Genomic DNA, 13,115 nt, shown 5'->3' with positions numbered 1-13,115 from the left:
GTTTTATTAGCAAGACATAATGAAATATATTTTATTGTGCCAAATGTAATCATGTCTGTATTTTAGATGAACAAAGATTATTTAGTCAAAACAACTAAATGATACAGAAATCAGATGAATGCTGCCAGTAAACATCTTGACCAGAAATTAGGGTAATAATTCTGGAAGGAGATTCAAACATGATGGTCACGATGAAAAACGCTTTACCCAGAATGCATCACTGTAAAACATCTGAACGGTTCCTGTGCTGTGGCTACAGAGGTTCACATTTCACCCCTTAAATCTCCAGTGCCTGAAAAGATTTTTCCTTTATTGGATTAATGCTTTCCAGCCTTTTATTCTAATTGTTGGAAACTCAGAGACTTGATCCAGTCGGCTGGATTAATAACTTTTGACCAACTAGCTCTTAAATATCTTGTTTTGTGTTTAGGATCAAATTAAACTACGCCACTAAATTTATTTCTGTCTGATTATATTGGCTTAAATTCTGTGTGATAGGAAAGAATTGTTTGCTTTTTTGAGATGATATTTGTTGTGAATTAGAGCTATGTAAATAATCTGGATTACCTTCGGATCGTCTATAAAGAGACGGTGTAATAAAGAATCTATTTAGAATAATGTTAATTATTTAAAGACCGTCCTGTCAGCATCTGTGCAGAACAAAGTAATCTACATTTTTATGAATAAGTGCATTTGACTCACCTTACTTTTTTGAAGTTGTACTAGCTTCCAAAATACTTTGTACACTTGGCTATTATCTACTTTTGTTGAGGTATTTTTGTTTTTAGGCCATATTTGTGGTTCCATTTTTCCCTCTAATGAATCTACCCCATGGCCAGGTGCACACGTTAAGTTGTCTTACTTACTTGGATAAACATATGTGGGGAAAACAGTCCCTGTGGAGCCTCTCAGTCTGGAAATAACCTTGTCTTTTGCTGTTGGCAAGTTGGGGAACGTAGGCACTGTAACAACATCTTCTGACGAAGTGGCAATTTGACTTAGCTGAGATCTGTCAGCATTGCCAGTCCCAACACCAATGCAGTTCACCCGCTTGTTCTTCAGCAGCGGTCCAGAGATAGAAACCGATTGGGTGGACGGTCCTCCTGTGAGAACCACAAGATGCTGGGAGGCGTCAGACAGACGAACGCCAGCCAAAGGTTTGACCTCGTTCTCTAAGACATGATCGATGGCATTGGCCAGCTGAGAGGAGCGTCCGCCCATCTGACGAAGGCGTTTGACAGCAGACAGCACAGCCTGCTTGTTGTTGTGGGTGTTGAGTGAGAACTCGGTTTTAGCTCTGTCTGCGTACTGGACAACAGCAACACGAACTTTATCAGGCTGCACATCGAGCTGTTGGACAATGGTGACGATAAAGTCTCGAATATGGGCAATCCCATTGGGACCGGTGGTGTCTGAGCCATCAATGAGGAAGATGATGTCCTTTTTCCCAAGATCTAGAGTGGCTGCAAAGGAAATAAAAATGTGACAAAACATGAATTCCAGCAGATTACCACTAACAGTAAAGTAAAAATAACATTTCTTACCTATCTCCACTGTTGGAATATAACTGCGGATATCGTCAGCAGATATTGTTTGGATTGAACTAATGAGTTGTGGATCCACTCTTGGAAGTTGTTGAAAACTGTCAACGGAGTACACAAGCTCTGGCTTTAAGGAAATCTGTCTCAGCTCATTTAGATCTGCGTTTCTTGAACCAATGGCCAGGGGTGCAACCTGATTTCTCTTTAAATGGTCGGCTTGTGTGGACACATCATCTGAAGACCTGCCGCCCGTGACCAGAATGAGGAACTGAGGCACGCCTTCCTCGACGCGGCTTCCTGCAGATCTCTGGTAGATGTTCCTGGAGACCCATTCAAGAGCCCGGCCCGTGTTGAGGCGATTTCCACTGATGCTTCTGAGTTTCCCCACAGCCTGCTGGACTTCGGCTTTGGTGGAGTGTTCGTTGAGGAGGAATTCTGGCTTCGCGTCGTCGCTGTACTGTACCACTGAGACTCTGACCCTGTCCAGTTCTACATCCAGCTGCTCCACAACTCTTCTTATCATGTCACGGATGAATGGGAACTCACTACGTGTTGCAGTAGAGCCATCGATCAGAAAGACGACATCCCTCTTATCTCCTGTTGCTGCTGGTGGTGTGAATACTGTTAAGATACAAGCAAGATAAAACGCTACGATTAACGCTCCCTTACTGGGATGTGGGATTAAAACCATGCGGCATGTAGAAACCCTAATCTATGACAATCATATACAGAAGGAGACCAACAAGACCTTTAAAGTATTTGTCTTTGTGTTGACCAAATGACTGAAACACATTAAACTATTTTGTTTCCATCATTATAGGAACCAAAGTTGTTTCTATGTTTTCAGATTTATGTGCCTTAAAATCAGGATTTCCCCTCCAGGGGGCCACTGTGTTGTTAAACAATGTTAATAGGAAATTCGAACATTTGACTATGTGCTTTTGGAAGACATTATTGATAATACTTAAAAAACAACTTTAGAGAGTCTTAAAAAGGCAAACACAATAAAATAAAATACAATTCAAATATATAGCATCCGTTTTTGCACTTCAGTTTACATCCAGATTGAGTAGATTTTAAAGCAAGATATGTAATCTTAAATTATATCTTAATATATTTAATGCTGGTCAGATATAAGTGCAAAATAAATAAAAAATATTACTTAAAGCAAACAGTGATTATTAAGTATTTGTATGCTCCACTAAATATTCCTAGAGTAAGAAATTGAAGGATTGTATAAAGTTTTCTTGTGTTCTCTTAAATCCACCTGTTCTGCTTAATAATGACTGCAGCTTGGTGCTGCATTTTGATCTCCTGGTTGCGATTGGTTACTTGTCAAAGTGAATGCAGTATTTACTAGAAATACTCAGAATCAATAAAAAAAAACTGTTTGCATTTGACCCTTTCATTTACATACTTTTCTAAAAAGTTTAGTTCAGTTATTCTACTCAGATTCACAATCCTTTGGATCCATTTATTCATTTTAACAATTGCACAGTATTTCATGTTGTAATGTTGCTCTTTCTATGCAGTGTATTATTCTTGTTTTATGTATTTAATATTTTTATCTTTGTGTTACTTTACATGTTTTGATCATCAGTCGTTTTCTGCTGTTGCAATGCTTTAAACGTATCTTTAACTTGGAAGGTGCTCAAGCTACAGATATTTCCAGCACTCAATCTAAAGGGTGGAAAACTCTGTATTCACAAATTGTTATCAGCACTCCCCCTAAAGTAAACACCAAATCATCTGCAGCTGTTCTAGCTGTGGATGTGTTAGATGTTTCCTGGTTAAGAACAGGAAATGCTTTCAAATTACACGGGACCAGGAAGTTCACCTTCAGAAATGGCCTAGCAGTCTGAGGATGTTTCAGCACTTTTAGGAGAACTAAAGCTTGTTGTAATCCTGGTAAGTAAGATTTATCAATAAAGCATTCTTAAGAGCTAAAAAACTAGAGATTTAAAGAGAAAGGAAATAAAGAAAATTTACCTTCATATGTTGGGAATTGAGGTCTCAACTTTCTAATATCCTCGTCTGATAACTCTGTTATTGTGGTGATGAGATCTTCTTGGACTACGTACAAGCCGGGGAGGTCATCAACAGTAAAGGAGAAATTTGGGACATATGACACTACTTTTAGTTCTGTGGGATTGATCTCCCTTGTGCCAATGCTGAATGAGATGACTCCAGATTGCTTGAGGGAAGAGGCTGGACGAGTGATATCATCTGTTGAGGGCCTACTGGACACAACGATAGCAAACTGTGGCACACCTTCTCGTTTCCTGCTACCTCGTTCTGGAATCATAACGTTCTGACTGAGAAACTGCAATGCTTGGCCAAGGTTCCGCTGTCTTCCTCCAAGCTGTGTCATTTCCCTGATGCCGTTTAGGACTCCTTCTTTTGTTGTATAGGTATTGAGATGCATGTCAGCCTTGGCAGAGTCACCATACTGGACCACACCAATTCGGATCTTGTTTTCACCCACGTTGAGACTCTCGACTACTCTCTGGATGAACTGTTGGATGATAGCAAATTCTCGCCCAACACCATCCGATCCATCAATAAGGAAGACAATGTCTTTTCTTGGGCCTTGAGATTCCGCTGTAAGAAAAACAAAATGACAATGCATTAGTCTAAGTTCCAAGTGATCTTAAGCGAGTGATCAAAATAACTTGATTTCAGTGCTGTGGACCTCATTGAGATATCACTCAATAGACCTTTTTGCACTACAGGGCCTGATCTGCTTGAACCTCTGAAAAGATCTGGAAGATGACTTGTCACTGTATAAGGCAACTGAACCAATCAACGGCTGAATCAAACCTTCAAAGACATGAGACGTAATATTGTTATTGGTTGTTATGTTTCTAGATCATAATGAAGTTGGAGTGGTACCCTCAGTGATAAATAAAGTCTGAATCAGTCCTTAGGATGCAGCATAAGGGTGAGGGTGTGTCTGCAAGGGGTACAGAATATGGAAATGGACAGATAGATTTCTCAGCTCTTGGGGAAAAGCTGTTTTTAGCCGCGTGGTTATGGACTTTAGGTATCTGTACAGTTTCCTTGATGACAGTGGTACAAACAGTTTGTGTGCTGGGTGGGTTGGATGAGCAGCAATACAACTGGCCTTCCTTTGAAGTCTGCCAGTGTTAGATCTAGACTCGGTAATTCCTCATCAGAATTCCTCAGCGACCAGGTCAGAGGTGATGTGGATGCCCAGGATTTTGATACTGTCTATGCACCCCCTACCTTCGCTTGTATACTAAAAGGTGGGTGCGCTGTACTTCTGGACCTCCTGAACGCCATTATGACCTCCTTCGTCTTGCGGGTATTGAGCACCAGATTGTTTACTCAACATCACAGGCACAGGTTCTGAATTTCCTCTCTGTACAGGGTCTAATCATTGTTTGTTATCAGACCCACTGCGGTGGTGTCATCTGCAAACTTTAGAACCATGTTAGAGGAGTGGATGACTACACAGTCATGGGAGAACAGTGTAAAAAGAACTGGACTAAGTAAACAACCCTGTGGTGTGCTCAAATTAGGAGAATCACTAATTGGAAGTGCATATTTCAATTTTTGCAATAGGAATATTTTTTGCTTTGTTTTTGAGTAATTGACAGATTTTTTAAGCTTCAAAGATACATTGTATAGTTCATCAGGTGTTAATAAGGTGTTAGTTTTCATTGCTTTTAAAGTATAAATGACCACATTAGGAAAAATGATTCTCCCATGACAAAGGTTAATCTCTTACTGCCAGTGCATCTAATATTTCAATTTCCTTGAAAACCTACCGAGTACAGTTGGTGACTCAGGGGTGATGTCAACAACCACAGCCTCCACAGAGGCCTGAAGCTGCTGTTGGACACTGGGAAGGTCAGTGAATTCGGACACAGATAGAGCGTAACTGGGATCTGTAATTCTCTGCTGTCAGAGCCTCTACTTCCAATTGCAAAGATCAAGACACCCATCTGTTTGAGGGCAGCGGCTGGCGCGTCAACAACGTCGAATGATTTTCCGCCGCTTAGCAACACTAGGACTTGTGGAACTCCTTCCGGCCGCCTGCTTCCGGCAGAGGAAGTGAAAACGTTATCCCTCAAGTACTGGAGCGCTGCTCCCGTATTGAGGGGTCTTCCGCCTTTGTGCCTCAAACCCCTGACGGCATCAAGGATCTGGCCTTTTGTCGTGTACGTGTTCAAATAGAACTGGACAGCTGGATCCCTGCTGTACTGAACCACTGAGACACGGTCTTTGTTGTCATCTACACTGAGTGTCTCTACTACCCTTTGGACAAAGTCTCGCATTGCTGGGAAGCCAGTTCTGGTGCCGTCAGATCCATCCAGCAAGAACACCACATCCCTTCCTGCTGGCTGCTGTCTCACCACTAGGGGACATAAGACAATTTCAGGTTGAAGTAGCAAATTCTGCCTCTAGGTAAGTCAGATAATAAAAACTGACCTCCAAGCATTAAAGTTATTTTGTCAGTGCTAGTGAAACTCTCGGAATTCAGTTTGTGGATTTTTGACTTAGGCTGGGAAATTTGTACACGAACTGACTACAAACAACATCTTTCAAAACCTTGTGATGTTAAATGTATCACTTTCTTACCCGTCACTGTAGGTGGCAAAGGTGTAACCCTTGCCAGTGCTGTGCTCATGACAGAGGAGAGTTGTGCTTGGACACTAGGGAGGTCGGTGAATTCAGAGACTGATAGCGCATAAGTAGGCTCATATGATAACTTCTGCAGCTCTCTACTGTCAGAGTTCCTTGTTCCAATACCAATCACAAAGACGCCCTGCTGTTTGAGAGCAGAGGCTGGGGCGTCAACATTGTCAAAAGACCTTCCCCCAGTTAGCAGGATCAACATTTGTTTGACACCTTGCCGCTGTCTACTCCCCGAGGAGGTTGTTAAGACATTGTCCCTGACGTATTGGAGGGCTGCCCCGGTGTTTAGGGGTCTTCCTCCTCTGTGCCTAAGCCCTCTGATCGCATCCACAATATCCTCTTTGTATTGTACGTGTTTAGATCGAAATGGACTTCAGCCTCTCTGCTGAATTGGACCACAGAAACACGGTCTTTGTTTTCTCCCACATTGAGCTTTTCCACCACTTTTTCGACAAAATCCCGCATGGCCGGAAGCCATTCCTTGTGCCAGAACCATCGAGGAGGAATACAATATCCTTTTTGGCAGTGTCAACTGAGAAGAAAAGGGAAGGCAAAAGAGTCAAAACCTTTGATCAAAGATGCCTCCCGGGATCCCTGTCAACTAGAGGAATGTTTAGAAATGACAACATGTCCTAAGCTTGCTCGCTTCTTACAGATGCTAAACATGCTATAGATCATCACAACAGGCACAGTGGGAACTAAGCATGTATCCAACAATTTCTTATCCTACTTGTGTTTAGAATTAAGACAGGCAACTGCTTAGGTCACTTTCAGAGGAACATGCTTGAAAACCTACCGAGTACAGTTGGTGACTCAGGGGTGAGGTCAACAACCACAGCCTCCACAGAGGCCTGAAGCTGCTGTTGGACACTGGGAAGGTCAGTGAATTCGGACACAGACAGAGCGTAACTGGGATCGTGGGACACTTTCTGTAATTCTCTGCTGTCAGAGCCTCTACTTCCAATTGCAAAGATCAAGACACCCATCTGTTTGAGGGCAGCGGCTGGCGCGTCAACAACGTCGAATGATTTTCCGCCGCTTAGCAACACTAGGACTTGTGGAACTCCTTCCGGCCGCCTGCTTCCGGCAGAGGAAGTGAAAACGTTATCCCTCAAGTACTGGAGCGCTGCTCCCGTATTGAGGGGTCTTCCGCCTTTGTGCCTCAAACCCCTGACGGCATCAAGGATCTGGCCTTTTGTCGTGTACGTGTTCAAATAGAACTGGACAGCTGGATCCCTGCTGTACTGAACCACTGAGACACGGTCTTTGTTGTCATCTACACTGAGTGTCTCTACTACCCTTTGGACAAAGTCTCGCATTGCTGGGAAGCCAGTTCTGGTGCCGTCAGATCCATCCAGCAAGAACACCACATCCCTTCCTGCTGGCTGCTGTCTCACCACTAGGGGACATAAGACAATTTCAGGTTGAAGTAGCAAATTCTGCCTCTAGGTAAGTCAGATAATAAAAACTGACCTCCAAGCATTAAAGTTATTTTGTCAGTGCTAGTGAAACTCTCGGAATTCAGTTTGTGGATTTTGACTTAGGCTGGGAAATTTGTACACGAACTGACTACAAACAACATCTTTCAAAACCTTGTGATGTTAAATGTATCACTTTCTTACCTCTGTCACTGTAGGTGGCAAAGGTGTAACCTTTGCCAGCGCTTGTGCTCATGACAGAGGAGAGTTGTGCTTGGACACTAGGGAGGTCGGTGAATTCAGAGACTGATAGCTTATAAGTAGGCTCATATGATAACTTCTGCAGCTCTCTACTGTCAGAGTTCCTTGTTCCAATACCAATCACAAAGACGCCCTGCTGTTTGAGAGCAGAGGCTGGGGCGTCAACATTGTCAAAAGACCTTCCCCCAGTTAGCAGGATCAACATTTGTTTGACACCTTGCCGCTGTCTACTCCCCGAGGAGGTTGTTAAGACATTGTCCCTGACGTATTGGAGGGCTGCCCCGGTGTTTAGGGGTCTTCCTCCTCTGTGCCTAAGCCCTCTGATCGCATCCACAATATCCTCTTTTGTATTGTACGTGTTTAGATCGAAATGGACTTCAGCCTCTCTGCTGAATTGGACCACAGAAACACGGTCTTTGTTTTCTCCCACATTGAGCTTTTCCACCACTTTTTCGACAAAATCCCGCATGGCCGAAGCCATTCCTTGTGCCGTCAGAACCATCGAGGAGGAATACAATATCCTTTTTGGCAGTGTCAACTGAGAAGAAAAGGGAAGGCAAAAGAGTCAAAACCTTTGATCAAAGATGCCTCCCGGGATCCCTGTCAACTAGAGGAATGTTTAGAAATGACAACATGTCCTAAGCTTGCTCGCTTACAGATGCTAAACATGCTATAGATCATCACAACAGGCACAGTGGGAACTAAGCATGTATCCAACAATTTCTTATCCTACTTGTGTTTAGAATTAAGACAGGCAACTGCTTAGGTCACTTTCAGAGGAACATGCTTGAAAACCTACCGAGTACAGTTGGTGACTCAGGGGTGAGGTCAACAACCACAGCCTCCACAGAGGCCTGAAGCTGCTGTTGGACACTGGGAAGGTCAGTGAATTCGGACACAGACAGAGCGTAACTGGGATCGTGGGACACTTTCTGTAATTCTCTGCTGTCAGAGCCTCTACTTCCAATTGCAAAGATCAAGACACCCATCTGTTTGAGGGCAGCGGCTGGCGCGTCAACAACGTCCGAATGATTTTCCGCCGCTTAGCAACACTAGGACTTGTGGAACTCCTTCCGCCGCCTGCTTCCGGCAGAGGAAGTGAAAACGTTATCCTCAAGTACTGGAGCGCTGTTCTCATTGAGGGTCTTCCGCCTTTGTGCCTCAAACCCTGACGGCATCAAGGATCTGGCCTTTGTCGTGTACGTGTTCAAATAGAACTGGACAGCTGGATCCCTGCTGTACTGAACCACTGAGACACGGTCTTTGTTGTCATCTACACTGAGTGTCTCTACTACCCTTTGGACAAAGTCTCGCATTGCTGGGAAGCCAGTTCTGGTGCCAGATCCATCCAGCAAGAACACCACATCCCTTCCTGCTGGCTGCTGTCTCACCACTAGGGGACATAAGACAATTTCAGGTTGAAGTAGCAAATTCTGCCTCTAGGTAAGTCAGATAATAAAAACTGACCTCCAAGCATTAAAGTTATTTTGTCAGTGCTAGTGAAACTCTCGGAATTCAGTTTGTGGATTTTTGACTTAGGCTGGGAAATTTGTACCAACTGACTACAAACAACATCTTTCAAAACCTTGTGATGTTAAATGTATCACTTTCTTACCCGTCACTGTAGGTGGCAAAGGTGTAACCCTTGCCAGCGCTGTGCTCATGACAGAGGAGAGTTGTGCTTGGACACTAGGGAGGTCGGTGAATTCAGAGACTGATAGCGCATAAGTAGGCTCATATGATAACTTCTGCAGCTCTCTACTGTCAGAGTTCCTTGTTCCAATACCAATCACAAAGACGCCCTGCTGTTTGAGAGCAGAGGCTGGGGCGTCAACATTGTCAAAAGACCTTCCCCCAGTTAGCAGGATCAACATTTGTTTGACACCTTGCCGCTGTCTACTCCCCGAGGAGGTTGTTAAGACATTGTCCCTGACGTATTGGAGGGCTGCCCCGGTGTTTAGGGGTCTTCCTCCTCTGTGCCTAAGCCCTCTGATCGCATCCACAATATCCTCTTTTGTATTGTACGTGTTTAGATCGAAATGGACTTCAGCCTCTCTGCTGAATTGGACCACAGAAACACGGTCTTTGTTTTCTCCCACATTGAGCTTTTCCACCACTTTTTCGACAAAATCCCGCATGGCCGGGAAGCCATTCCTTGTGCCGTCAGAACCATCGAGGAGGAATACAATATCCTTTTTGGCAGTGTCAACTGAGAAGAAAAGGGAAGGCAAAAGAGTCAAAACCTTTGATCAAAGATGCCTCCCGGGATCCCTGTCAACTAGAGGAATGTTTAGAAATGACAACATGTCCTAAGGTTGCTCGCTTCTTACGGATGCTAAACATGCTATAGATCATCACAACAGGCACAGTGGGAACTAAGCATGTATCCAACAATTTCTTATCCTACTTGTGTTTAGAATTAAGACAGGCAACTGCTTAGGTCACTTTCAGAGGAACATGCTTGAAAACCTACCGAGTACAGTTGGTGACTCAGGGGTGAGGTCAACAACCACAGCCTCCACAGAGGCCTGAAGCTGCTGTTGGACACTGGGAAGGTCAGTGAATTCGGACACAGACAGAGCGTAACTGGGATCGTGGGACACTTTCTGTAATTCTCTGCTGTCAGAGCCTCTACTTCCAATTGCAAAGATCAAGACACCCATCTGTTTGAGGGCAACGGCTGGCGCGTCAACAACGTCGAATGATTTTCCGCCGCTTAGCAACACTAGGACTTGTGGAACTCCTTCCGCCGCCTGCTTCCGGCAGAGGAAGTGCGTTATCCTCAAGTACTGAGCGCTGCTCGTATTGAGGGGTCTTCCGCCTTTGTGCCTCAAACCCCTGACGGCATCAAGGATCTGGCCTTTTGTCGTGTAATGCGTTCAAATAGAACTGGACAGCTGGATCCCTGCTGTACTGAACCACTGAGACACGGTCTTTGTTGTCATCTACACTGAGTGTCTCTACTACCCTTTGGACAAAGTCTCGCATTGCTGGGAAGCCAGTTCTGGTGCCGTCAGATCCATCCAGCAAGAACACCACATCCCTTCCTGCTGGCTGCTGTCTCACCACTAGGGGACATAAGACAATTTCAGGTTGAAGTAGCAAATTCTGCCTCTAGGTAAGTCAGATAATAAAACTGACCTCCAAGCATTAAAGTTATTTTGTCAGTGCTAGCGAAACTCTCGAATTCAGTTTGTGGATTTTGACTTAGGCTGGGAAATTTGTACACGAACTGACTACAAACAACATCTTTCAAAACCTTGTGATGTTAAATGTATCACTTTCTTACCCGTCACTGTAGGTGGCAAAGGTGTAACCCTTGCCAGCGCTGTGCTCATGACAGAGGAGAGTTGTGCTTGGACACTAGGGAGGTCGGTGAATTCAGAGACTGATAGCGCATAAGTAGGCTCATATGATAACTTCTGCAGCTCTCTACTGTCAGAGTTCCTTGTTCCAATACCAATCACAAAGACGCCCTGCTGTTTGAGAGCAGAGGCTGGGCGTCAACATTGTCAAAAGACCTTCCCCAGTTAGCAGGATCAACATTTGTTTGACACCTTGCCGCTGTCTACTCCCGAGGAGGTTGTTAAGACATTGTCCCTGACGTATTGGAGGGCTGCCCGGTGTTTAGGGTCTTCCTCCTCTGTGCCTAAGCCCTCTGATCGCATCCACAATATCCTCTTTGTATTGTACGTGTTTAGATCGAAATGGACTTCAGCCTCTCTGCTGAATTGGACCACAGAAACACGGTCTTTGTTTTCTCCCACATTGAGCTTTTCCACCACTTTTTCGACAAAATCCCGCATGGCGGAAGCCATTCCTTGTGCCGTCAGAACCATCGAGGAGGAATACAATATCCTTTTGGCAGTGTCAACTGAGAAGAAAAGGGAAGGCAAAAGAGTCAAAACCTTTGATCAAAGATGCCTCCGGGATCCCTGTCAACTAGAGGAATGTTTAGAAATGACAACATGTCCTAAGCTTGCTCGCTTCTTACAGATGCTAAACATGCTATAGATCATCACAACAGGCACAGTGGGAACTAAGCATGTATCCAACAATTTCTTATCCTACTTGTGTTTAGAATTAAGACAGGCAACTGCTTAGGTCACTTTCAGAGGAACATGCTTGAAAACCTGAGTACAGTTGGTGACTCAGGGGTGAGGTCAACAACCACAGCCTCCACAGAGGCCTGAAGCTGCTGTTGGACACTGGGAAGGTCAGTGAATTCGGACACAGACAGAGCGTAACTGGGATCGTGGGACACTTTCTGTAATTCTCTGCTGTCAGAGCCTCTACTTCCAATTGCAAAGATCAAGACACCCATCTGTTTGAGGGCAGCGGCTGATGGCGTCAACAACGCCGAATGATTTTCCGCCGCTTAGCAACACTAGGACTTGTGGAACTCCTTCCGCCGCCTGCTTCCGGCAGAGGAAGTGAAAACGTTATCCTCAAGTACTGGAGCGCTGCTCCCGTATTGAGGGGTCTTCCGCCTTTGTGCCTCAAACCCCTGACGGCATCAAGGATCTGGCCTTTTGTCGTGTACGTGTTCAAATAGAACTGGACAGCTGGATCCCTGCTGTACTGAACCACTGAGACACGGTCTTTGTTGTCATCTACACTGAGTGTCTCTACTACCCTTTGGACAAAGTCTCGCATTGCTGGGAAGCCAGTTCTGGTGCCGTCAGATCCATCCAGCAAGAACACCACATCCCTTCCTGCTGGCTGCTGTCTCACCACTAGGGGACATAAGACAATTTCAGGTTGAAGTAGCAAATTCTGCCTCTAGGTAAGTCAGATAATAAAACTGACCTCCAAGCATTAAAGTTATTTTGTCAGTGCTAGTGAAACTCTCGGAATTCAGTTTGTGGATTTTTGACTTAGGCTGGGAAATTTGTACACGAACTGACTACAAACAACATCTTTCAAAACCTTGTGATGTTAAATGTATCACTTTCTTACCCGTCACTGTAGGTGGCAAAGGTGTAACCCTTGCCAGTGCTGTGCTCATGACAGAGGAGAGTTGTGCTTGGACACTAGGGAGGTCGGTGAATTCAGAGACTGATAGCGCATAAGTAGGCTCATATGATAACTTCTGCAGCTCTCTATGTCAGAGTTCCTTGTTCCAATACCAATCACAAAGACGCTGCTGTTTGAGAGCAGAGGCTGGGGCGTCAACATTGTCAAAAGACCTTCCCCAGTTAGCAGGATCAACATTTGTTTGACACCTTGCCGC

At 44.6% G+C, this 13,115-nt stretch overlaps 2 protein-coding genes and 1 long non-coding RNA gene across 3 annotated transcripts in view; all 3 read right to left on the bottom strand.

The window, feature by feature from the left end:
• Positions 1–10,570, bottom strand: part of col6a3 (collagen, type VI, alpha 3) — a 28,020-nt gene extending 17,450 nt beyond the window's left edge. The window contains exons 1-6 of the mRNA XM_044132553.1: positions 10,356–10,570; positions 9,498–10,091; positions 7,000–7,602; positions 3,531–4,142; positions 1,545–2,162; positions 867–1,463 (exon numbers count right to left, since the gene is read on the bottom strand). Coding sequence (XP_043988488.1) covers positions 867–1,463; positions 1,545–2,162; positions 3,531–4,142; positions 7,000–7,602; positions 9,498–10,091; positions 10,356–10,545 — 3,214 coding nt within the window. The 5' untranslated portion in view covers positions 10,546–10,570. The remainder of the gene's footprint in view (positions 1–866; positions 1,464–1,544; positions 2,163–3,530; positions 4,143–6,999; positions 7,603–9,497; positions 10,092–10,355) is intronic.
• Positions 10,571–10,814: 244 nt separating this feature from the next.
• Positions 10,815–11,377, bottom strand: LOC122840290. Its single transcript, XR_006372206.1, has 2 exons — positions 11,172–11,377; positions 10,815–10,950 (listed from the first exon to the last, which is right to left on the bottom strand). It is a non-coding gene; the product is annotated as an uncharacterized LOC122840290 (long non-coding RNA).
• Positions 11,378–12,232: 855 nt separating this feature from the next.
• On the bottom strand, positions 12,233–12,981 carry LOC122839368 (collagen alpha-3(VI) chain-like). The gene is made up of 2 exons (XM_044130870.1): positions 12,842–12,981; positions 12,233–12,618 (listed from the first exon to the last, which is right to left on the bottom strand). Exons 1-2 carry the CDS (start codon positions 12,888–12,890, stop codon positions 12,233–12,235), a joined length of 435 nt encoding a protein of 144 aa, XP_043986805.1. The 5' UTR covers positions 12,891–12,981.
• Between the last annotated feature and the right edge of the window lie 134 nt (positions 12,982–13,115).

Source organism: Gambusia affinis, linkage group LG11 (assembly GCF_019740435.1).
Source record: "Gambusia affinis linkage group LG11, SWU_Gaff_1.0, whole genome shotgun sequence".
In the NCBI taxonomy this organism is placed as follows: domain Eukaryota; kingdom Metazoa; phylum Chordata; class Actinopteri; order Cyprinodontiformes; family Poeciliidae; genus Gambusia; species Gambusia affinis.
This window is presented reverse-complemented; position numbering and strand designations above follow the sequence as displayed.